General features: G+C 39.8%; 1 protein-coding gene across 1 annotated transcript in view; it reads left to right on the forward strand.

Moving 5' to 3' along the window:
* The window catches only part of Ift57 (intraflagellar transport 57), a 58,972-nt gene extending 33,542 nt beyond the window's left edge, over window positions 1–25,430 (forward strand). Inside the window, exons 7-11 of the mRNA XM_057763398.1 lie at window positions 19,210–19,281; window positions 20,422–20,553; window positions 22,211–22,273; window positions 23,876–23,942; window positions 25,065–25,430. Coding sequence (XP_057619381.1) covers window positions 19,210–19,281; window positions 20,422–20,553; window positions 22,211–22,273; window positions 23,876–23,942; window positions 25,065–25,243 — 513 coding nt within the window. The 3' untranslated portion in view covers window positions 25,244–25,430. The remainder of the gene's footprint in view (window positions 1–19,209; window positions 19,282–20,421; window positions 20,554–22,210; window positions 22,274–23,875; window positions 23,943–25,064) is intronic.
* The last annotated feature ends 1,025 nt before the right edge of the window (window positions 25,431–26,455 follow it).

Genomic DNA, 26,455 nt, shown 5'->3' on the forward strand with positions numbered 1-26,455 from the left:
CGGCCGGTTAGGCACACACTCACCCCTCCAGATGGATCTTCTGGTACAGGATCAGGGCCACTTGCTGGTCAGGGACCTTGCAGACAACAGGGTGGGCTTGCTAGGTGCAGGCTCAGTGGAACAAAGAAACTCCTACAGAAGTTGCACTCACCTCATCCCCCCTTTGTCAGAATTCTTTTTTGGGACATTTGATCCAGAAATTAGCTAGTGCTTCACAGCAGCTTTTCTCTGAGCCTCTCAGATGCGCCAAAGGGAGAGCATAGCACTTGCATCAATATGTTTGTAGCTTAAGAAAACGAGATTATACAATGACTTAAAAGCCTTAAGAATCTAGTGAATAGAAAATGGATTATTGTTTTTCAAAAATCAAAAAAATAAAAAGTAACTTAGATATATATGAGGTGTCCTCTCAGACCCCTTGTCATTGACAGTTGCGGCAGCTTCAGAGCACATCCTACTTCACCCTCACTCTTGACCCTGTCCAGATCACAGCCTTTATTTGGCCAATAACCTTTCACTCAGCACAGGCTACTTGGGGCATTTAGAAACCCTTTTTATTTTATTTCATGTTTGAGGGAAGAAAAAAGAAATTAAATATTTGAAGAGTCAATGTTTTACTGGTTATGTATTAATATTTGAATAGCTCAGAGATTCTGGGAGGCATATAATAAAGGGTCTCATTATTTAAACTCATTATAAATTTATTTTAAATGACCTTACATTAGTAGTAAATAAGTCTCATATTTGTCTGCCACAGGATAAAATGTTTTTTTTTTTTTTTACTTTTCCTCTCAAGCTAAGTTTATTACTTCTATGCTTTCTTGCAGAGAATTAAAAAGAAAACAAGAAGGGACTCTTTTAGCTTGGAATATGCTTTTTTACATATTGCATTTGTGTCCACCAGATTCCATCATATGCCAATATTTTCCTTTGTATCCTTTCCATTATGATGCAATTGGTTCTTTTTGCCAAAGTAGCATGTATCTGTTATATTGCACTACTTGCTACTGTTGCCTGTTCCCAAAGAATAGAAACCAATTTTAATATTAGCAGAAACAAAATAGAATTAGGAGAAGAAGTATGTGCCAAAAATACAAATAATGTGGTAGTCGGCTGAAGACTGAGGTCTTGCTGGATACTAAGCTGAATAAAATTAAAAAGCTTCAGGACAGAAAAGGAAACAATCAAAAGAAAAAACAGCCTAAAGGATTAGAAGGAAAAAAATGGCCAGGAAAGAAATATCCAACCTATAGGATTGGAAAAAGATACATCTAACACAGAATTATTATCTAACGTCTGTTAAAAAAAAAAAAAAAAAAAAAAAAAACTCAAAACCTTGCCAAAGAAAACATCGAATCAACAAATGTGCTAATGAGACAGACAGTTCCTCAGACAGGAAGTACAAATGGCCAATAAGCATGCAAAGAAAAAAAAAAACCTACAACATTCTCCGTTATCAGAGAAATGCAAATTAAATCAGCATTAAAATTCTATCTCATCCTAGTGAGAATGGCTATCATTAGGAAAACAATAACAAACACTAGCAAGGCTGGGCCCTGGTAGGGACCCTTATTTACTGCTGATGGAAATATAAACAGATGAAACATTATGGCACTCAGCGTCAAAGTTCCTCAAGACAACTTTTGATTAGTAATACCAACTATACAGCTCCTGGGTGTATTCCCAAAGGACACTAGGTCAGCATACCAGAGACACTTGCACATCCATGTGCATCACAGTGCTTTTCACTTATACAGGTTCTAGAAACAGCCTAGATGTGCCTCAACAAATGAATTAGTCAAGAAAATGTATAAATGCATAATAGAGTTTTCTTCAGCAGTAAACAAGTAAATTATGTCATTGGCAGGAAAATGGATGCTACAGGAGATCGTTATATTATGGAAAATAGAAAATAGTAACTCAGATGAATGTTGCATGGTAGGATATAGATACATAAAATTGTATTATGCTGGCTAGTTTTATATCAACTTGACACAAGCTAGAGTCATCTGACTCTATAGAGAGCTCAATTGAGAAATTGTTTCCATACTATCAAGCTGTAAACAAGCCTGTGGGGCATTTTCTGAATGATTCATGGGAACGGGGTCCAACCCATTGTTGTGGAGCCAGCCCTGGGCTGATGGCCCTGGGTTCTAAAGAAGGCAGGTTAAGCAAGTCATGAGGAGCAAGCCAGAAAGCAGCACCACAAGCCAGTAAACAGCCCTCGTAGTGGCTTCTGCATCAACTCCTTCCTCCAGGTCCCTGCCATCTTTGAGTTCCTGTTCTAATTTCCTTTGATGACAAATAGTGCTGTGAAAGTATAAACCAAATAAACCCTTTCCTCCCAAGTTGCTTTGGACATGGTGTTTTATCACAATAGAAAACTCTAAGACACACATGTGCATGTGTGCACACACACACATGACTATATTTTTTTTCTATATCATGTATATATGGAAGTTGCAGAGACATTGTCTGAGGGAAGGAAGGAAATTAGAAGGAGGGAGGGGTCAAGGCAGAACAGTCTCCAGGCCACAGCATGTATAGCTAGAACAGTATCTAGGCCATAACATACTTTCAGTCAGAAGAGTCTCTAGGCCTCAGCATATACAGTCAACAGTCTTAGGCTACAATATGTCCAGTCAGAACAGCCTTAGACAACAGCATGTCCAGTCAGAACAGCCTTAGACAACAGCATGTCCAGTCAGAACAGCCTTAGACAACAGCATGTACAACCAGAATAGTCTTAGATAATAGCATGTCCAATCAGAACAGTCTCAGGCTGCAGCATGTACAGTCAGAACATCCTTATACAACAGCATGTACAACCAGAACAGTCTTAAACAACAGCATATACCTTCAGAACAGTTATAGTCTGCAGCATGTACATTCAGAACAGTTATAGTCTGCAGCATGTACATTCAGAGCAGTCGTAGGCTGCAGCATGTACATTCAGAGCAGTCATAGGCTGCAGCATGTACATTCAGAGCAGTCGTAGGCTGCAGCATGTACACTCAGAACAGTCTTAGCTGCAGCATGTACAGTCAGAACAGTCTTAGCTGCAGCATTGCAGTCAGAACACTCTTAGCTGCAGCATGTACATTCAGAACAGTCTTAGCTGCAGCATGTACATTCAGAGCAGTCGTAGGCTGCAGCATGTACATTCAGAGCAGTCGTAGGCTGCAGCATGTACATTCAGAGCAGTCGTAGGCTGCAGCATGTACATTCAGAGCAGTCGTAGGCTGCAGCATGTACATTCAGAGCAGTCGTAGGCTGCAGCATGTACACTCAGAACAGTCTTAGCTGCAGCATGTACAGTCAGAACAGTCTTAGCTGCAGCATTGCAGTCAGAACACTCTTAGCTGCAGCATGTACATTCAGAACAGTCTTAGCTGCAGCATGTACATTCAGAGCAGTCGTAGGCTGCAGCATGTACATTCAGAACAGTCTTAGCTGCAGCATGTACAGTCAGAACAGTCTTAGCTGCAGCATGTACAGTCAGAACAGTCTTAGCTGCAGCATTGCAGTCAGAACACTCTTAGCTGCAGCATGTACATTCAGAATAGTCTCTATTTTTAAGCTAATTTACTTCAGAATCTTTCTATGAATATTATTCATGATAATTATCAAAGGAATTTTTTTCCTAAGTGACTGAAACATTTCCAAAAGTATAACAATTTTTAAAAAATTTTAAGTGACTCAGTTGACAAGGTCCTGAGATATTCCGAAGAATTCTGCATGCCCAGCACTTCTGAGATGTGAATGAATATTTGTTTAGATTTTCATCGTCTGTGTTACTGATGACTTGATAACTTTGAATCTCTAGAGTATCCTATTTTCTTGAGAGATCTCTCTCTCCTCTTTTTTTCCCCCAAGACAGGGTTTGTAGACTTTTGACTTTGGACACTATTCAGATGGGACCAACCAGGGCTCTTTTTTTCTGAGCTCACTATATCAAGGGGCTCAGCCACCATCTCTTACTTACATTTGACAGAGCCTCAAAGACTGGTAGGGAGGTTTAAAATATTCTGTTAGTAGAACAAATGGAAGCTTCAGTGACTGGGAATCTGTAGTACAGTAAGATCTGAAGCAGGCATCCTACACAATCGGTTGTGTAGGGCAGTGTCTTAATAAGGGTTCTCTGTGGCTGTGATAAAATACCCTGAGGAAAGCTCCTCAAGGAAGAAAAGGTTTTTTTTTTCTTTTGACTCACAGTTCAGGAGTGCAATGCATCTTGGGAAGAGTCAAAGCAGCAGGAACTTGAAGTTGCTGGCCACACTTCATTGACAGCCAAGAAGCAGAGAACAATGGATGAAGGAAGGCTGCTGCTCAGCTCCCTTTCTTCCCTTCCACAGTTGAGGATCCTAGCCAGGGAGTGGCACAACCCACTGTGAGCTTGTCTTCTCACCTCAATTGACATGATCATTATAGTCACCCACGGTTACCCAGATGACTGCCTCCTGATGATTCCAGCCTTACAAATTGACAAGTGCTACTCACCATCGCAGGGAGGACATGGCTTTGTCTGCAGGCTAATCCCAAATTGGAAGGACTTGAACAAGGACTGGGAGGGGCTAATTACTACAAAGTCCATGACTTAGTTTCTTGGACCAGATGCTGCAACCGGGTGGATTAGAATTCTGGCTTGGTGTGTGTCTTGGCATTGTCGTTGCCTATTTGTGTATTAGTTGATCTAAGGAAAAATGACTTCTAATGGTGTTTTGTTTGTTTTACCACAGTAGAAACCAAGTGTTAAGTCTGGAGTGTAGCCTCCAGACCCTGGCATACATCCCAGCCTCCCTGACCCGGGAGTTGCTTTGGTCTGAACTTCAAATCCCAGCATGCCAGGTCCTGGCCCCTACCTGTGGAGGGTGGTCAGGACCATTCCCCACAGGGTATTTAAGTGGGCTCCCAGAGGAGAAACACATGGTTCTGGGTTTGCATGCGCTTGGCCACCCGAGAGTGCTGTACTTAATAAAGTGATGGGCATTTTGATTTGGTTTGATCTGACCTAATTGGATTTCTTTGCGGCAATGGAGTTGCTCTGTCTTATTATTTTTTCTTAACACCAAGTAAATACTACTAATATTTATTCTTATTCCTCAAAAATGAGGAAAAACGAGAAGTGTGAAGTCAGTTTTCAACTAAATTTTAACATAGGCTTTTTTCTTCAATTATGCAGTTCTTATTTCTAAAAGGTTGTACATTACGATGATTTAATATTAGGTATTTAATGGAATGAACAAATGTTCTAATATGCTTCAATGCCACATGGATATAGTAATTAAAAATTTGATTAATGTCTTAAATGGTTTTTTTCCCAAATTATAATTAAATGTTTCCTGCTTTGTTTTTCTAAGAGATAGTTGGGTAGGTACCTCCTTCCTTTTGCCAAAATGTCTCAAGTAATTATGTAAATCTTCAGATTCATTACAAGGAATTTAGATGAAGTGATTATTTTGAATGCTTTGGAAGTATTACAACATATATTTCTAATTATTTTAAAGCTCTGATTCACTGAACTGTTTTTATAGACCTTCCTGTCCTGCGGCATCTGACTTTGCTGAACTGTCATCAGAAGAACCTTAAATTTTAAGTTTCAACTCCACACAATTGAATTTTGTTTTGAAGTAAATAAAGCACCCAGGTGTTGCCTTAGGTGACTACAGCGGGAGACCTTTTGGGAAGAGTCATCGTAATAGGATAAAACCACTGCAATAGTTTTGAGCCTTTGGGCTCCTCCATCACCATGAGAGCTAAGACCTAAGAGGGAGAAGAGGGCCTTCATTAATCAGCAGGTAGAATTCCATTTAAATGAACCTGGAGGGACTACAGAATTACTATATTAGATCTCAGTCTCTTCAAATTGGAAGCTAAGTCCTGCAGAAAGTTACAGGGGGAGGCTCTTTCTTTTTATTATTGCAGACAAATCTGTACCTAGGAGGAATTGAGAGCATGTCTCTCATTCCAAAGCAATAGAGAAACTAGCTTTCATGGCTTTGTGCCTATCAGCATTTGTATACAGCACGAGACAGTGTTAGCAAAGGTTAACTTTTCTAAATATTTATGTATTGTTAGAGTTTGGGAATGGGAACATTTCTTAAGACTTATTCTCTAGTTTTGGGTGGGAAATAATAATAGGATTCTTGCATCCAGAAGCCAAGAGATATAATGTATTCTGTGGGCTAGAATACAGGAATGGATTCCATCCGTGTACATGATCATTATTAACACAGGATTCTGTCTGATATTTGCATAGTGCAGAAACCGCATTTATAATTCTTAGAGATTTTTCTGGTAGACCTTCTATTAAAAAATATTCATGTAATTTAAAGAAAAATAAGACACCCAATTTAAAAAGTCAGCTTTAGCAATTATAGCAACAAATGTAAATACAGGTGGCAATAAGTTGATCTCCATGAGGCTCCTGCAGGAGTAATAGCTCCAATTACTGTCACAAATGTTTGTAATTGTATCTATTGCCGCCAGACAATAAATGCTTTTTAATATAACAGGGCCATAAATGTACATGCTGCTGTTGTTTAAACAAAATACCATTTTCAGTAAATTTATCCTTGAAACACCTGCTATAATCAAAAAGAGGTGAATGCTATCAAAATAAACTGCCTAAATTAACTAGACACACATACATTTTTAGAACAGCCGGCATGATTACTCAGCTGCCACATCATCTCAGAACGAGGGAAAATACTCGCTGATGGACTTTTATAGCAAGCATTCTTCAAAAGAGATTGCACAAAGCAGCTATTCTTTGGGACTGTTGTATTATTTCAAGCAAGATATGATTTTGTGCACTGGAAGTTGTATTTGCAAGGTCAGCTGTTTGATTTGGGTTTTGTATTTGCTTTGTTGCATATCGTCATGGATAGATACCACGTGGTGGAAAAGGTTTATTGTGCTTAAAATTATACAGCATAATACAGCAAAGGAGTGGAGACAAAGCCAGTCTCCCCGATCAACCACAAGATCCTAAGTTGCTCTGTCTTCGCCTTGCTTAATGCTCTGGATATTGTTTGTTTAAGCATGGCTGCTGATGCCTGCCTTTCTGTTTACCTTGAATGTGATAAATGTTTAAACGGGACCAGGTAAAGGTCTCATGTATCACAAATTAAAATAGAAGTCAGAATAGTTTTGCCTTAGTGACCACCATTAGCTGTAACTAAAGAGCATCAGCAGTGATGGCATTACAAAGAAATAACCAGTGAAAACTGCATGCTCCATTAATACTGCAGCGGCGAGAGACTAATGCCTCGCTGCCCACAGACCTCAGATAGACACCTGTGATTGAGAGCAGTGAATTAATATATATTGATTATAATTAAAATGTCTAGACTGCCTAAATATTTCATTATTGTAAAGTATGATTTAATGTTTCCCTTGAATTGCTTGATATAAAATATGAATTGAAGCAGAAACCATTTGTCACATGGACGTCCTACAAAATGTAGTTTTTATTGGCTTGACTCATTTTTCCTAATCAGCCTGTTAGAGTCATTCTCACTATTACTATGTTTTATTTGAAATTTTTTAATATTTAAACAAAATTTTATCCCCATAGTTTTTATTTCATTATTTTTGCCTGTCTTTTTTTTTATACCAAAGAAATTATTTCTGTTTCTTGGTTCTTTGAAAATGTAGAAGATAACTATTTTGTTTGTTTCCTGGAAGGATGTTGAATGTCGGTCTGAGATCTAAGTTTTGATGGGCGATTCTTTAACTTGGCTGGAACTGTTGTTAGAGCCTTGGTGCAAGGGATGCGTTTGGTCTGCGGCCAGATCTGTAGATGCCACATCATCTCAGGATGAGGGAAAACTGTTTTGACTTGTTGGTTGATTTGGGAGGGCCCAACCCACTGTGGGCAGTGGCACTCTTAGGAAGGCTGTCCCGGGTTGTGGAAGAAAGCTCTCTGAACACAAACCGGAGAGAATAATTCAGTAAGCAGTCTTTCTCCATGGTTTCAGCTTCAGTTCCTGTGTGGGCTCCTGTCCTGACTTCTGTCTCTGGTGAATCCTGGAAGTGTGGGATGAAATGAATGCTTTCCTCCCCTAGGTTACTATTGGTTGATATTTATCCCAGCAGGCACACAAACGGGAGTGAGTGGCAAGCTTAATCACCAGTTCTCCACAGTAGTTACTCAGCATCTCATGAGATCAGTTTTGATTTCTAACTTGACCTGTGAGTATTTGCCCTGGGAGATCTCGACTCTGGGCATTTCTTTCTGATGCCTGGAGGCCCTCAGCAAGGTGTGCGCAATCATAAAAAAGAAGTGCAGCCTGGAATCATCATAAATAACAAGTTTCAGTTAGCATGTGAAGGCTCTTCAGTGGCGGGTGGTAGTCGGTAAAGATAACCACTGCGCCAGTTAGAGGTGTTATTGTTTAACAGACAGGATTTTACCTTCAGAACTCTGGATCTCCAGTTTGATTTCGATTATATGTGGGTGTGAGGATACCTGTGCTCGTTCTGAAAGTCAGGCTTTGCCACTGTGTACATGCTTGAGAGTTCTCTGCATTGAGAATAGCCAGAAAAGAGGAATTTCCACAAACAGCAGTACTCGTGGTGATTATTCCCACACCCCTGAAACAAAGCAGCTACAACACACACTACAGATATGTACAGCAGCTGTCTCCATGTCCACAGAGTTGTGTTCAGAGGTCCCCAGTGGGCGCTTGTACCTGCCACAGGTCTGAAGGCAGCAAAAACAGCCAGCCATGGATTAAAACCATGAGGCCAAAGAAAGCTTTCTCCCTTAAGTTGATTTTTCTTGAGTCATTTGTCAAATTGATGAGGAGCTGACTAATGCAATGGCTCACTCCACTTAACATAATGTCCTCTGTTTCATCAAAATTACTGCGGCTGCCATCCCCATTCCTGTTCGTGCCACCAAGCATTCTGTTGTAATTATGCACATTTTCTGTATGCACTGCTCCACCTTCTGGACTCCCCACCACCTGCCCCTTTGAAATTCACGCCCTCTTTTTTTTTTTTTTTTTTTTTTTTTGTAACTCACTAAGTCCAACCAGTGCTGAGTTCTATGCACTCGGTTGTTGTAGATGGTTACAGAAGCATGATGCACCTGCTGTGGACCACACCCTGAAAGAAAACCGACGCTCTTTTTTTAGATGCCATTAACTGTCAGTATCTGCTTGCTTGGCTAGGGGTAGAGGTTTCCTTGCCCTCCCCCACCCATGTCAGGATGCTGACTGCCTTGATTCTGTGCAGCTATTGTTTAGACAACCACTGCTGCCGTGTGTGCCCACACTACCAGAAGCACTCATGCCACCGTGTGCATTCAGAGGTCAAAGGACAACTTTATGAAGTTGGTTTTCTCCATCCACTCTTACGTCAATTCCAGAAATCAAACTTTGGTCACCAGATTTGTCTTATACAGAAGGAACCTCTACCCACTAAGCCATCTTGCTGGTTTGATGGATTTCATTTGATCATGGTGAATGTGTGTGTGTGTGTGTGTATGTGTGTGTGTGTAAATATGTACATGCAAACATACATGAGACAGTAACTTTCTCTGAACCTGGAGTTCATTATTTCAGCTAACCTGGCTGCCAGAGAGCCCCTGTGATCTGCCTGTCTCTACTCCCACCCCTACAGCCCCAACGCTGGAGTTAGAGATCAGTGCCTACTTGCACAACATTGGCTGAGGATCCGAACTCAGACCCTCATGCTTGCATAGCAAGTACTTTTTCCCATTGAGCCATCTCCCCAACCTATTATACTTTATTTTATTGTGGCCTCTTTATATTTGCTAAATTTCTTGCTCAGATTTAAGTTCTTTTCCTTATTTTATTAAACTTTTCAAATTTCTTATATTTCCTTAAGCTTCCTTTAAAGTCATCATTTAGAATTTTTTTCCAAACAACTTGCCTATTCCCTCTTCTTTAGGGTCCATTGCTAGAAAGTTACTATTTTTCTTTGAAGGCATGATTTAACCTTTCTTTTTCATGCTACACATGTTATTTGTGCATCCGATCCGTTGACCCTGTCAACTCATATAAAGGCTTTTATATCTAAAGGCTTTCTCTTGGCAGCATGTCCTATGGTATCAGTTATGTGTGGTACACTGACGTGTGTCACAGGTCGACATGGTAGTACACTCACTGAATATATGTTTCAGCTGTAATAAGTGTCAGCAATGCCTTATATGGATCTCCTCAGCTGAAGGAGTCTGTGCTATTGCCTGTCCAGCTAAGATGCAACTGTTTTGGGTGGAACAGGTCGCTAGTGGTCTCGTAATGATACACATCAGTGGAGCTGGAGTTGCCATCACTTTGTGAAGGATGCACAGAGGAAGGGGATATATAGGCAAGTTCAGGTAGGCATGATACAGTAGGTTCAGGAGCAATGATGGGGCACCTATAAGATTAATGTATGTATGCATGCAGAATGGAGGATCAGGCCATTCTGGTGGTCCTCAGCAGATAGTGTTCCTGGCAGCAGGAACAAGGTGTTTATCAGTGTTTATATGCCCCATAGTCCGGACCACACTAGTGACCTAAAGTGGCTGGGTGTGTGCTGTTTCTCAAGTGCTGCACCTTTTGCAAAGATTAGTGGGTTTGTACTTGCTGCCCAGTACCTGAGTCTAGCTCAGCGTCAAAGGTGCTGACGTCCCAGGATGGTTCTATGTAGAAGAGCTGGAGAAGACACATAGTCTAAACTTTTCTCCAGGCTGTTGAAGGAACTTGTGTTCCCCAGCTGCTCCCTAAACTATGCTAGGACTTGAGGAATAAATGCAAGTTTCTGAATTAGCAAATGTCTCAAGAGTCCACGGTATTAGTAGGAAATTATATTGACCTCCTGTGAACCCAGTTTTGCAGTGTGAAGTCCCTCTTGGTTCGGGATTTATATTAGACTAGGAAACAGGGTGACTGATATGTACTCTGTCCCTTTCTCTCTAAGACCACATCTTTTCCACATCCCTACTGAACTTCAACAACCTTCCTCACATTCTTGTTGAACAACAGACTTTTTTTGGGGGGGGGGTCCCTTTGTGTTGAAGGACGCATATTTGAAATAAGAAATTTCCTCCTAACTTGCTGATGTCATCCTTCCTTTTAAGTACTGATTTTTTAGTGTGAAACCAACCTTATATATTGAAATAAATCCAAATCCAAATTCATTTTGAGCATGTTAAGTTATTGCCTTTTTATCTTTTTTCATTATTACTATGTTTTGTTTGGTAATATTTTGTTTAATATATTTATAACTCTTTTATAAAAGGTTCAAATGGTATTTATTGATCTGTGACTTGATGTTGCTTGGTTGGTTGCTTTTGGCTTTTCATACCCTTGTCAAGTTTTAATATAATGCTATATGGGCCTCATAAAACAAATTGACTCTCTTTCTCTCTTGCTCGCTCCCTCCCCTCTCCCTCCTCCTTCCCCTTCCTTTCTCCCTCCCACTTTCCACCCCTTCTTTTTTTTCTACTCTGCAATACACTTTATACATGATTGTTATTTTCTTTTTAATTAAATGTTTCGGAAAATTCACTGTTCAAGCCATCTGGGTCTAGATATTTCCTAATGAGAATGTTTTTAATTATATTTGTTGATTCTGTGAACACTTTAAATTCATTTTGGACAGTTAATATATAGATTAACTCTTGTAAATTGTCAAATATTAAAAACCGTGCTAACTTTGCCTTTACTAACAGAAGCATGCTAGCCAGCTTGTAGAGAGAAGGCTCCTTTGGGCAACAGTCGGTGGCGTCTGCTGGCCTTGTTGCTGTGGGGCAGCAGCAGATCATGCTTTACTTTTATTGTAGAAGTGTGGTAAACAGTGCTCCTTGTGGCCAGAGTTTGGGAGAGAGAAACTTTTGAGATCCCACCGCCCTTTTAGAGAGCCTGCACGTAGTGGCCCAGAGATCTCTCGCGTGCCCCACTTGAAGCTTCTACCCCCTCTGATGCCTGCTAGCAATCAAGCCCTACGACTTGAGACTTCAGAGGCTATGAAGATTCAAATTTTGCCACAAATAAGAGTAAAGTCATGCTTACCCATTGTCCTCTTCACATTTGGACTTACATTTTAGTGCATTTCATTGGGATATTTATGTGATGATAATCCACATAGGTTTGCCCTAGATGATGAATTTACCTGTGTGACTTAGGGCTTCTATTTAAAAGTAGCTAAGCCTTTCCTATCTGCATCTTAGGAGAATCTCTAGACAAAATATATATACCGAGATTCCAGCAGTTCTTGGCATAATGCTTACATCTATCAAATGCAATACTTGTTAGCACTATAGTTGTCTTCATTAGATTTAGAGAGACCATAAGAGCCATATGACTGTAGAGATCCTAATCTACACTAAAGCAAGGATGCAGGAGAAAGACTTCTGACCAGCCAAAATGCATACATGTATGTGCACCCATGTGTTATGTGTGTGTGTGTGTGTGTATATGTTTGTGTGTCTACATGAACTGTGTATGTAATGTATATGTGTATGTGTCTATGCATGTGTCTACATGTATTATGTATTTATGCATGTGTATACATGTATTATATATTTTTGTATATGCATGTGTATACATACGTGTAATGTCTACTAAAGCTCATTTATTTGTAGGAAAGTACTGTAATCTGTCTTTGTAAGTTGTTTATTTTGTTTTAAAGATAGTCCTAGCAGGGTTATCTAGTTTGTTCACCTGGAGCAGACTAGAAGCAATAAGATTCCCCAGTGTCCATACTTTAGCCAAACAACAGAAAAATGACTTCATTCAGTGTACATGTTTGAATAGGGAGTTCTCATAACCTGTTTTTCTTACTGAAATTGGGGGACAGGATAAAAAAATGAAAGTGACTGCTTGATATAAAAGAAAATCTGTCTGTGACAGAAAAGCACATTTGGTTTCCTTTTCAATTAATGGTAAACTAAAAATCAGACAACCTCAGTTTGTTTCCCAGCCTGTGAGCTGGAGTGCAGGATTTCTTCCTTCATACAATGCAGTAACCATGAAAACTTCTAGAGGAATTCTGAACTGAAACCAAGCCTTAATGGGGAAAATGAGATAACTATCTAAAATAGAACCTATAAGAGCTAATATGCCCTTTTGATATTTATTAAAATGCAACTGCAAAGCCTCATTGAATTGAGATTTCACTGGTAATTGTCAGTAGTGGATCTAAGATACAGACAGTGAGAACAGAAGAGAAAGGGGACACAGGGAATTACAGAGGTGACGTGGTTGCCCTCTTCCTGCTTTGAGGGAGAAGCAAAAGCTTCCAGTAGATCCCATGAACTAGTAGTTTCTTCTGTGTGGTGCCATGGGTTTTCCATTAGCCTAGAACACATCCCAGCACACAGACTTTAACTCTGTATCTGTCCATGAGCACAGAAGCTCATGCCTCAGTTAAGATGGAAGGGAGAGGCTGACATTTTACAAGTTATATGTTAATGATACTTAATGCACAGACGTACAACAACCATAAATCATGGTATTATTCTTGCATCCCTTGCCCCATAGTTTTAGAGAGAAGCTTTTAGTCATTCAGTTGGAACCACAACCCACCCATCCCCCCCCCAAAAAAAAGACACTAAACTAAACCTTTGTATACAAAGGAGACCAGTCAGGTGATGTTCTGCTGAACTGCAACTCAGGGAACCATGTAGCCTTCAGTCACCTAACAGCCGCAGCCAGACAGCATCCATTTTGATTGTATGCTGTACTGCGAATCACCAGCTAGAGCTGCTTCTTCACGACTCTCCACTTTCTGAAAGGGAGAGATTTGTAATAAATTAATTTAATGCCAAAGAATTTAGAGTGGGGAGAAAGGATATGGTTATAATACCTTTGTTATTTACCCTCACGAGTGATAGAATTATATGAGATTTTGTATGAGTTGATTTTGAAAAATAAGAAGCCTAAGGAATTGGGACTATAGATGAATGGTTGAGTCCCCAGCATGCCCAAGGCCCAGGGCTCAATCATAAACACTGAGAATAGAAGTTGAGTCTAAGGAAATTATTTGCTGGGTCATTACTGCTCTCCATTCCACTGAGAGAGAAAGTTTGTAAAATTAGGTGAGACACTGATCTTCAGCAGACAGGATAAATGTCTGAAGAACACTAAAAGATGCCTAGAGGAGGGCCCGCTTGTTCATCCCAGCCGCCCAGCTAACTTAGTCCCAAAATAACCACACAGAAACCATATTCATTAAATCTCTGCTTGGCCCATTAACTTTAGTTTCTTATTGGCTAACTCTTACATCTTAATTTAACCCATTTCTAGTAATCTGTGTATCGCATGTGGCAGTAGCTTACAGGGTAAAATTCCTAGTGTCTATCCCTCATGGCTCCATAGTAGCTCCCTGACTCTGCTTTCTTCCACCCAGAATTTAATTCCATCTTCCCTGCCTACCTATGTTCTGCCCTATCAAAAGGCCAAGGCAGTTTTTTTTTTCATTAATGAAAGCATCACACAGAAGGGCCTCCTATACCAGATGCCTCCGAGCATATAGAATACTGGCCAGTAGACTCCAGTCGCACACAGTGCTCACTGGACACAACAATAAGAGGCCGTAGTTCAACCTTGTAAACTCCTCAGCAGTCTGTTTTGTCACAAAGATGTATATGACGTATAAAAGTCCACATGTTTGGAAACACATTTTCTAGACACCTAGTTTGTCTCAGTATGAAGTGTATATGTAGTTTTATCCTCTGCAATGAACAACCTCTAAACCACAGTGCCTTACAATAACCGCAGCACATTATCCTAACTCGAGAAAACTTTTGCTGCAGCTTAATTCTAGTGGCACCCAATGCTTCTCAGTCCCAAACTCAGGCTAAAAATGAATGGAAGGAGTGAGAGTATGAGCAAGGAATTCAAGACCATGGGGGGTTCATCCACTGAGACAGTTTGCTTGATCTAATGGGAGCTCACCAACTCCAACTGGACTGGGAGTGAATGAGTATGGGAACAACCAAGCCCCTCTGAAGGGGGTTGACAGCTGGGGCAGACTGAGGGGGGGGTGGGGGCACTGATAGTGAACACCGGGATGTGTCTCTACTGCAGATACCGGCTTCATGAGATCCTGTTCTCTTTGGATGTAAATCTTGCTCAACCTAGATGTAGTAGGGAGGGCCTTGGACTTTCCGCAGGGTGGGTTGCATGGTACTCCCTTAGGGTTTGAGGAGTGGGGGGAGGGTCTGTGGAGGGAGAGGGAGGGAGTGGGAGTAGGGGAGGGAGTAGGAATTTGGGTTGGTATTTTTTAAAGTAATAATAAAAAAGAAAGGGGAAAAAAGCATCAGAGTAAGACAGCCTCCCTATCTCAAGTAAAAGATAGGAAAAGGCACTCTTAGATGGATACCTCTTCCAACTTCTGTATAGTCCACCATTCCACTGAAGAAGAATCACACAGCCAAGACCAACAGTGGAGCAGGGAAGTCCATTCCTCCAGTTAGCAGCCAGCAAGTTTCACTAAGCTGTATTGGGAAGGGAGAAATGGATCAGAAAGGATGACAGTATCTACTTATCTCTCCAAACCTTTGTGTTTCAAATATGTAAAGTTACATTAAAGTGGCTGTAGCTTAATGCATCCTCCACCAATGTTTGAATTGCTAGCACTGTTGAATAGTTCCTTTTAGAGTTACTTATTTCTAGGATCCAGGTAGGCTTCAAGTCCTTACATATCATTAAAACCCATCACTCCTCCATTCTTACCACACAAACCTTTGTAAAGCTTTCAACCATCTCAGTTGCCCGCCCTCAAATGTATGCCTTTCTCCTTTTATATTCATGTTTTTAAAATGTCACAGTTATAGTTACACTTACTTCCCATTATAACTATGTTAAAACCTTAAAACCTTTTCAGGAACTTCTTAGACAACTATGAGATTATTTTTCTCTATTTTTCCTGTGATAATTAATGTGATAAAATTTGGTAAAAAGCTTAGAAAAATAAAGAATAAAAATAAAACTTATTCTATAATTATAAAATATAAAATATATATATAAATTATATATAATATATAAACTATAATTATAAAGAATAATTATAAAAATTATTCTATATTCAAACCTATGTGTTAATGTAAAAACATACAAGCACATTTATAATATACATACTTAAACATATATAATACTAACTTTTAATAATTTAAATGCCTAGTGTTTGGGAACTGTATTTTCTCTTATCTGTATGCTATTAAGCATACATTTTTGCTGATCATTAAATAAAAAAGAACTTAGCATTTAACACATTTTAATATATATGTAATGCAAAATACAGAGTTTCAAATCTCAAAAATAAAACCAGCCTTTTTTCTGGTTTGAGTTTGGAGCATCCTGAAGTTACCTGTGTGTTTCTCTGTATCTCTTCCTTCCCCATCCATGGTAACTACCATCGCCAAGTCTGTGGACTGTTCTTAGCTTCTTTCCTTGTTTTCTGGGTATTTTTACCTGTGTGTATCTCTGAATAGTGTATTGCTGAGTTCTGCTTAGCTTTGAAGTTTTTAAGAATTATTTTATACCATGTGAATTGTTTAAAATGGTAGAATGAATTATACAAAATTAGCAATATTATTTTCTGGTGTTTTAACAAAAAACATGTGCTTGAATTTCCAATTTGTGGTAGGAATACTTTCTGGAGTTAAAGTTTCTGGATTAAAAGATAAGAATATTTTAAAGGTTTGTTTGTTTTTGTTAAAAGCAGTGTTCATCAGGAGATGTGTCCTTGGATATTTTAATAAGATATTTATTTGGATTTTTTCTGGAAGATAATTCTAAATCATGACTAGTGTTGTACTTTAATTGCCTGTAAAAATTAGAGAAATTTAGTAAGTCCAAACCCAATCCCTTGCCACTTTTGGCTACCCCACTCTGTCCTGCTCTTGCTACATGTTGCACTGGTCACTATTTCATTTATCTGTCTATCTAGAACCCAGCAAGATTATCTTTTTCCTCCCCACCTCCATTCCAGCCACCCCATCCTCACACTTCCCCAGGTAAGGATGTCCCACCTGTCGTGACTCCACAGATCTTTTGGATGTATCCCGCTCTTCCTTTCAGACCTGTGTGAGCTGGACCACTGCACAGCCTCCTCATTCAAAGCCCAGGCTTGACTTGAAAATTCAAACTGACATTTAATAACAGGCCACTGTCTACGTGGTAAAAACCACACTCCTTACTTGTTAAAAACAAAACTCTGGAGCAATTTACTCAACCTCTTCAGTTTGATTTCTTGATGATCAATCCTTTCTACCTCTCACTCCAGAATTTTGTGTTTTAGACTTGAGCCAGCCTACACTGATATGTTCCTTTTGTTTTTCTTGTTTGTGTTTCTCATTCATCCTACCTTCCTCTTCTCTTGTATATCCCATTGAGATGTTACTTAGGCTCCATAAGAACTCTAGCTCCAGAGTTTTACATCAATGTAAGTTATCATAATTAACATGGAGAGTCAGTGTTGTTGCCACTCTCAAACCATTTTGAATGGCAATGCTTGCAGTATTATATTTGTGCATATAATTCTGAACAGAAAAATGAGACCACAAACTATCTTAAATATTTCCATTATAATAAATCAGGACCGTGTGTGATAGATAAAAGTGCGTGTGTGTGTGTGTGTGTTTCTGTATACATTTATTTGTATAAAAAGACAGAAATAGAGTGATAGGTGGAGAGAAAGATGTGTAAATATTTAATCTTTGTATTCATTAAGACTTCTAAAAGCATTTTAGGATCCAAGGTATATGAATAATTTGGGAACGTGTTAGATCATAGTTTCTCTCTTAAACTGTTATTTGTTCTTTGATAATTTCATATAATGCGTTTTAATTATATTTACTCCCTCCCAAACTCCTCCCAGACCCACCCCCTTCGAGTCTAATTTGTGCTGCCATTGTTGTAATGAATAATGCCGCTCATCAGGCGCATTCTTCTCCGTGGAGGTGTCATCTGGACTGACTGAGCTCCCAGCTCCTGCTCCTGCACCCTCTTCTCCAGTGCTGGCTGCTGAGTGGGAAGGGCCTTGTCCTTTACCAGATAGAACAGTCAGACTTGGGTGAGAAAGAGGTCTTTGAGCCGTAAAATGAAAGTGTTGAGCTACCTGCTTGATAAGTGGGTAAGGAGATAACCTTGAAGGACCTTTCCAGCCTTTGTATTTTAAGATGTTTTGTTAATGAGGCAGAAAGATCCAGGAAAGGACAGTGCTTGTTTGTGCTGTTTTGCAGTCCTCACTAGGGTCAGGTGACAGTTTTTGTCCCCTTACCCCTGAACTGGCAGTATGTGTCAAGCAGGAAGTTACACTGCTATGCCAGTGTTCTCCACCATGCCCTCTTCTGTAGCCAGGCCTCTACTTGTTATTCTGTGAGGTGATGAGTGTGAGATTAGATGCTTTCTGAGGTTCTCTGAGACTTAAATATAAGTTGATATTTGGTATGCTTGAAGTGCCCAAAACATTTGTACACCCTGTTGCTATGGGCGTATTTCAAAGTGGAAAACTCAGCGCAGTGAACTCTCCACAAGTTTTTCTTCAGGAAATTCTGTGGCTAGCACAAGCAAGCCTGTCAGTTTAGGCAAACAGACATATGGGATTGAGAATAGCCTAGTCCCATCATTTACTTCAATTTACCTCTCCTGATTGGTATGTCTGAAGTCATTCAAAGTGTTTCCTTATAATGATATAAACTGAAGTATTTTAGGGAATTACACGGCTGACATCAATTTAAAATAAGGCCTGTAGCATTAGGCTCCAGCAATCAGTATAGACTTCCTTTATTAAGGGCAATATTCAGAAGTCTTCCTGAAGAAAAAGATTATTTTCATTTTCAGGAGACAAACTAATCTTTGATACATGATATTTGAGCAAAGAGTTGAGAGTTGCTTCTGGCAAACATAATCGTTACTGCTTAAGCAAGTATTTCTTTGCTAGTAATTAGATTTTCTTTCATTTTGATAGGTAGTCATAAATATTAACCACCAGCAGTGCAGGAATAATTTATATTCAAATTATCAGTGAACACATAAAATAATTTACATTTACTTAGGACATTTTCTCCGAAAGTGCCCCCCACGTGCTTCTTTACATTCTTGATTGTGAATTGTATATGACTCTGCTACCCGAAATAGGACAGCTGCCAAGTAACAAGGATAAAGAGCACAACTTCACAACAGACCGGGCAAGGAGAAAGTGTGGCCTCTTACACTTTGTTTCTATGTGTGCTTGTACTAATAGGATTGGAGGATCCATGTTGACCAAATGCACCAGCACAAAAGTGGAATTGAATCAGCTCTAAAGGAAACCAAGGTATGTGAATCACTTCAGACAAACCAACATGATTTACTCATCTAGATCTATTGTGGTAGAGTTTGAAAGGAGAACAGATACAATCCTCATCTCTCAGGAGGTGATTAATCATATATACTGCATTACATCTTCACAGCCCTAGTGCTTACACCAAATAAATCAAGCTACTTATGTAAAAACTATTTATGGTCAGTCATGGTAATACACTCCTGTAATCCATTTGTATTTTATACACACACACACACACACATATATGTGTGTGTGTGTGTGTGTATATATATATATGGATAGCACATGTTGCACATATATATCTAATAGATGTTTTAGACACATATCTGTCTTTCTCCTGATTCCCAATATTGCATGCCCCCTAGACTGACAATGGCTGGGACTTGTAGCTCTCCCAGGCTTGTTGCCCTGGCAGAAGTGGGATCTTTAGAGAATGCCACAAAGACACAAGCTCAAGTGCAAAGCTGTGGATCCCAGGCTAGACCAGGTCCAGATCTGGGACTCTACTTCTAGCTGTAATATTCACATCAGCTTTGAACTGTGACTTCATAAAACCATATTATCCCTTGGCTATTTTGATTTTGAAGTTTATATGCAACTTATTATAACGACATAAGCTTCAGGTGTTTTGGTGTCCATGAGGGCAAGAGGTGACTGACACTGCCAGGTTCTTCTTTTCTGGAAACAGGGTCCCGGGGCAGTTCTCTTGCTTCAATGTCCAGGGTGCTTGGATTACAGAACTGAACATCACATCTGGCTTCTTAAAAAAATAAAAATGAGCCGGGCGGTGGTGGCGCACACCTTTAATCCCAGCACTTGGGAGGCAGAGGCAGGCGGATCTCTGTGAGTTCGAGACCAGCCTGGTCTACAAGAGCTAGTTCCAGGACAGGCTCCAAAACCACAGAGAAACCCTGTCTCGAAAAACCAAAAAATAAAAATAAATAAATAAAAATGGTATGACTGAAGTGTTTCTAATCATAAACGTTGTTTGCTGCCGAAGCTTCAAACTGTCGTCTTCTGCACACATGACTGACCATTTGTGGAGTGGGTTAAAGAATAGTTAAATTGTTTTCATGAGTTTTGTAAAACGTATTTGTTCATTTATCTAATAAAATCCCATGGAATTTCTAGGGATTTTTGGATAAGCTCCATAATGAAATTAGTCGGACGCTCGAAAAGATTGGTAGCCGAGAAAAGTACATCAACAATCAACTTGAGCACTTGGTTCAAGAATATCGTGGGGCCCAGGCCCAGCTGAGTGAGGTAACTTAAAAATGCTTTTCAAGGATTTATTCAAAATCATGGCCCTAATCCCTAAAACAACGTATTTTGTTTATAAATTGTGAAACAGGAAAGGGGGAGAGCTTGAGGTGGATATGATCTAAATACATTGTAAACAAGTGTGAAGGGATCAAAGAATATATAATGTTTAAAATTCTTCATCAACAGAAATATGTGCATTCTGCCCACTTGAAGCCAAGGGGATGAGGGCTGGGAGAACTCTCCGTTTCATATGTGATAGAAAGGATTACTCCCTGAGGAGTCCCTAAACACACTTCTTCATTTTATTTAGATGAATGTAGGTTTGCTGCTGGTGATCATGACTTAGAACTACGAGAGAGAGTCAGGATGCTATGTTTCATTTCGAAGTCTGTCGCTAATTCACTGTGAAAGCAAGAGAAAGAATAGTATGCATTGCATGTGTCAGAGGGAAGGAACAGCCCTTGCACAATGGCGTTCAGCTACATACTAAGGAACACAAAAGCAAGATGAATTTAGAGACAATTTTATTTGTTTGTTTGTTTGTTTGTTTGATTTTTCAAGACAGGGTTTCTCTGTGTAGCTCTGAAGACTGTCCTGGAACTTACTCTGTAGCCCAGATTGGCCTTGAACTCACAGAGATCCACCTGTTTCTGCCTCCCAAGTGCTGGGATTAAAGGCATGCACCACCACTGCCCAGCAAGAGACAAACAATTTAATTAATCAAATGAAACGTTTTTCATTCTTTCAACGTTTTAGAATTTTGTTCAAAAAATAAAATCCCAAACCCCTCGTTTCTGCAAACAGCTGTGGAAATCCCATAGCTTTCTTTGGGAATGTATAAGAACAATCCCGTATGTCCTGATGCTAAGCTAGTCTAGTAAGAATACATGCAAATAGGGGTTCAGCAGGGTGGGGACTGGGAGAAGGCAATGAAGGTAAAAAATCAGAATACATTGTATATACACTTATGAAATTGTCAGTGAATGATCATTTTAAAGAATTACTGTAGAAAAATAATGAAAATAAGTTTGAGATAACTCGTGTCTTTAGAAGTTCCCAAAGACCAAGTCAAAAATAATTTACACTTTTTATTATATTTTCTTTGAATCTATTATTCCCATATACACATGAATTCATGAGCATTTTTACTTTAAAAATGCCCTCTGGTTAAAGCCACTGTGTATCTAACACTAATATTGAATAATTGATTGCTAGATTAGTTCCTGAGAACATATTCTAGTTGGCTGCACTCTCATCCACTTTATTAATCCTTATTAATTGCTGAACTTCATACTCTACTTTGATTGATTTTTTTTTCTTTCTAGAACTAATTTTCTCTTGCATAGCACACCAATTAGATTGACCGAGAGTCACCCTCCCAGAGTGTTTAGGAAGGATGGAGGACAGTTTTTATTGTTGACTGTGCCCATGCGAGTTGCAAGGAAAGGGTGCAGTAGTTCGTCATTTTATAGTGCTTCACTTAAATGCATGGCGCCTATTAATAAGAACATGAAATAGCTACAGTTAAATGTCACTTTCACAAATGTGTTCACAAATAAGGGGGTGCCATAAAATGCCATGCAGAAACCACACACACACACACAGTAATCTACTCCTGCTCGGGATTTGTCACTAAACACAGTGTTCTCCTCCTCAGGCAAGAGAGCGCTACCAGCAGGGAAATGGTGGAGTAACGGAGAGGACCCGCCTCCTGTCTGAGGTACACACCAGCACGCTGATGCACTGCTCTCCTGTCAGCTGGGCCCCAGGCAGCCGGGCCCTCCCCTGACTGAATGCTGCTGATTTCAGTGAACCCCTCTCCCAATGTCCAGCCATCAGCTTTAGGAGTTCACTAACGAGTGAACCAATTATCCTTCTCTTGTTCTTTTAAGGCGTCTAAAGTTGTTTAATTAAATTAATCATTAAACTTGCTCTTATTATTAGTGCATTGATAACCTTCCTAATCTTTATTTAACATAGTAATTAATAATAGAAGAGCGGGAAAGCACGAGGGAGGAATCTGCAGCCAGTCTTAATGTGGCTCTTAGATGGACAGCGCATTGTCGGCCATTACTGTTAGTAGTGTGTGGTCCAGAGGTGACTGAAACCTCTTCATTTAGGGACTTCTAAAATATTTGCAGTGTGGCTGCATTTCTTCCTTGGTCTTACCAGAGAAGAAGGAGCTGGTATATATTCTCATTTTACACGGGAGGTGATGGAGATCAAAAGTAAAGACAACGTTGTCGGGAGCCAGTGTGAGACTGAGATCTGAGAATGTCTATAATTACAAGGCAGCACGATTTTTATAAGTTCTGGTGTAGAAATTAAGTTTCTCTTATGAAGAGTAGTTCAGAAATATTTATTTCAAAATATACCATTAGAAATATTTAGACTCTAGTCCTGTTGTGTTTCTAAGCAAATAAAACATTCCTCGGAAAGAAAGTGCTCACTAATGGGGGTAAATGAACACTTGAAGGGCGTCCAGGGACCACTTAGTCCTCTGGAGTCCGTAGTTGTCCCCTGTTGTGATGTTTCAGGTGCCTGGAAGAAATTAATTTGCTTTGCCTGGATGAGCACTTTATTCCCTGGGAAGACTTTACTCACCGGCATGATGGAAATAAAGCCGACTAGGTTACCGTAATTACAGCCTAGCCCTAGATTATATGAAAACAACCTCTCACATTTTAGAGATTATATTTTCTATATAATTTTAGAGATTATACTGCTGACATAGAATTTTGCCCGCAGAGGCTGCGATGGTGTAATCTTGATACCAAGAGCAGATTAATCTGAAATCTTTATGATAGCACTCATGTCTCTTAGAGTTCAGAGTTCCTGGCTTACAGAAAGCAATAGAGCATTTTTGTATCTCACCATAGGACATAAGCGTTTTCTTACTGGTCTAGACAAGCAAAGGTGACATGGTCTCCAGATAAACAGATATACTGTTAAGAAAGATCCTGGAAAGCCAAGGTTCTAGTAGCATTGTATTTACTAGTAAGCACTTTTTGGAGAGCAGCATGGTAAATGCTAGTGATAATTGCACAGTCTGAGGGCTTCGAACTGCAAACAACTTGATTTTCATTCTATAATATCGCAGCATGCGGAAGCTAATGTGAAAGTAATTTGCGGGTGTTTTATAAGCCGTTCTTTAAAAATGAAAAGCTTTGTGTATCTGCATACATTGTCTTTTATTGAATAGTCTTAATGTTTTATTTCCTTAGATCTAAATTGATTTTCCTCAATACGGCGTTCAAAAAATTTTAAGGTTCATTAAAATTTAGCATTCACAGGACTTGTTTTTTTTTTTTTTCAATAAAAGGTTACAGAAGAATTAGAAAAGGTAAAGCAAGAAATGGAAGAGAAGGGCAGCAGCATGACAGATGGCAGTGAGTACACGTCTCCTCCCGGGCTGGACTCAGGAACCGCTTTCCAGGAGGCCTTTGCACAGTAGTGCCAGGCGACTGGCGTCTCTGTGTGTGAGCAGCGGCTCCACTTCTGTGCTTGCCACTTAGCCTGCAGCCTCGCTCCTGTCTCAGACGCCACGATGGGAGGAGAGAACCAACTTCTGAAATCTGTTCTCTGACCCCCACGCATCTGTGCAATCATGTGTGCACATGCACACCTGCACACACGCACACGCAGATCTAAAATAGTCCATTTTTACTTGTTTTAAGAGAGATGTGTAGCACAAAAATGATGTCTGATCCTCAAAATACTAAGTTCATTATCAATCAACTGAGAAAAATATTTTCACTCTAATTTAGATTTTATTGATTCAAGCTAATGACTCAAAGATAGAGTGGGAAATATTTAAGTATTGCTTTCTTCTAACAGAGAATATCTTACTCTAACAGAAATATATTACTTTGTTTTTATCATTTTATGCACAAAAAGACCTTACGATTGTCCCAAATGACACCAGGATAGTGATGGGATGACCCTAGGGTTTCCCCCCTCCTTCTAGGAAGTCCTGACAGAGCAGGGCTCAAACAGAGAAGAATTAATCTCTCAGTAATTATCCTCCATTACAGACTGTTTAGTTTGACCCAGGCCAGTGTCCATCACCCCAGACTTTTTATGTCGGAAAGTTTGTCTAGGGTCCTGGTGCTCTGCAGGAAGGCTGGGAATCAAGCAAGATGTGGGGATTTTCTGGCAGTGTTTTCAACTGGCTCATTGTTTGTATCTCAACAATCCCCCTCTAACTATTCTGTTCCCGTTCCTGTAGAAAAACCATGTTGAACACCTCCTTAAATACCCACTTAGCGCTTCTTTTCCTAGAAAAAGTTAGAAAATTCAGCCTCAGTACATCAAATATTGAACCAGTTCCCATTCTAAAAACCTCAGGTGTTTAAAATACCAGTGCAAAGCTGTGTGAATGTCAGCGAGTCACTGGCTGCGTTTTTAACCCTATTTCTGGCTTGAGACAAAGTGGGGGAAATGTCAGGCAATTCTCTAACAAACTGATACTCCAAGTGAACATTTTTATTCTGTGCTGTTTTTATCCCCAGCTCCTTTGGTGAAGATTAAGCAGAGTCTAACCAAACTGAAGCAAGAGACTATTCAGATGGACATTAGGATCGGTGTTGTGGAGCACACGCTGCTGCAGTCCAAGCTGAAGGAGAAGAGCAATATGACTCGAGACATGCATGCGGCTGCTACCCCAGAGTCAGCGATAGGCTTCTATTAAAACATGCGGGCTTTCATGCTTCTGATTGTTTTTTATATGAAATGATTTTTTAATGTTGCATGGATTCCCAATTTATACCTCCCAAGCATGTCCAGTGGGTATTTTTGCACAGGTATTGTATCATGGTGATTATGATGGCTAAAGCCTTTACAATGAATATAGTATTTAAAATAAAGTACTTAAAAATTCTCCGGTTCAGAGTCGCTTTCACTGCCATTGCCCGTGTCCTGCTCCTGCTCGTGTGGCTCATTATCTTCCTATTCCTTGTGTGTATGACCGTGTGTCATATGTATGCTGCTGCCGTCATGTCCTAGACTGCTGGCACAGGCCTAGCACCTCTGGTGACCTCCAGAGCTGGTCTCCTTCTACAGTGACCACTAGTACTTATCTGTTAGAGGAGCTGAGACGAGGTGGTGGAATTCTTCATAGGGAGCCGACCTTCCCTTGCCGCAGCTCTACAGTTTCATTATCACCTTCTTAACTTGAAAATAAACAAAGCCAAAAAAAAAAAAAAATCCAGTGTCCATGTTGACATGTACAACCTATTACTTTTCTTTGATTAACTAATAGTTCCGCCATATTTGACTGAGCCTCTGGACTAAAGGAAAAGATGAGTGTGCCTATGTCTACATGCCGCCGTTTTGTGTAGAGTCAGCTATGCTAAGCAGTGTTCTGTGGAACCCGCCATAATGAGCTTCATGATCAGCATCTGGTACTGACACTATTTTTTTAGGAAACTTTCTCAGCAATTTTCTAGACTAGAATTTATAAATCGGACAAAAAGCAATATTGAAGAGCAGCTTTTAGGGGCTGGGGGCGGGCCGTAGCTCAGTTAACAAGAGTTATCATCTATGAGGCACAGAGCCCTGGGTTTGATCCTTAGCATTATATGAACCAGTCGGTGACTCACACCTACAATGTAGCACTCAAGAGGGAGGCACAAGCTCAAACTCATAGACCTGCAAGGTGACTCAGCAGGTAAAGGCATTGCTGCCAAGCCTGCTAACTGGAGTTTTATTCTCAGGTTCCAAAAGCTGTCCTCTAACCTCCACACAAACACCATGGTTCACGTGGCTGCACACATGGACACACAGAAAGGAAGGAGGGAAAGAAGGAAGAAAAACTTTAAAAAAAAAAAGTTCAAGGTCATCTCTTTCTGTGGTTTTGGATTTTGTCTTCTTTTGGTTTTTTTTTTTTTTTTTTTTTTTTTTT

This window comes from Chionomys nivalis, chromosome 3, assembly GCF_950005125.1.
Source record: "Chionomys nivalis chromosome 3, mChiNiv1.1, whole genome shotgun sequence".
NCBI classification, from domain to species: domain Eukaryota; kingdom Metazoa; phylum Chordata; class Mammalia; order Rodentia; family Cricetidae; genus Chionomys; species Chionomys nivalis.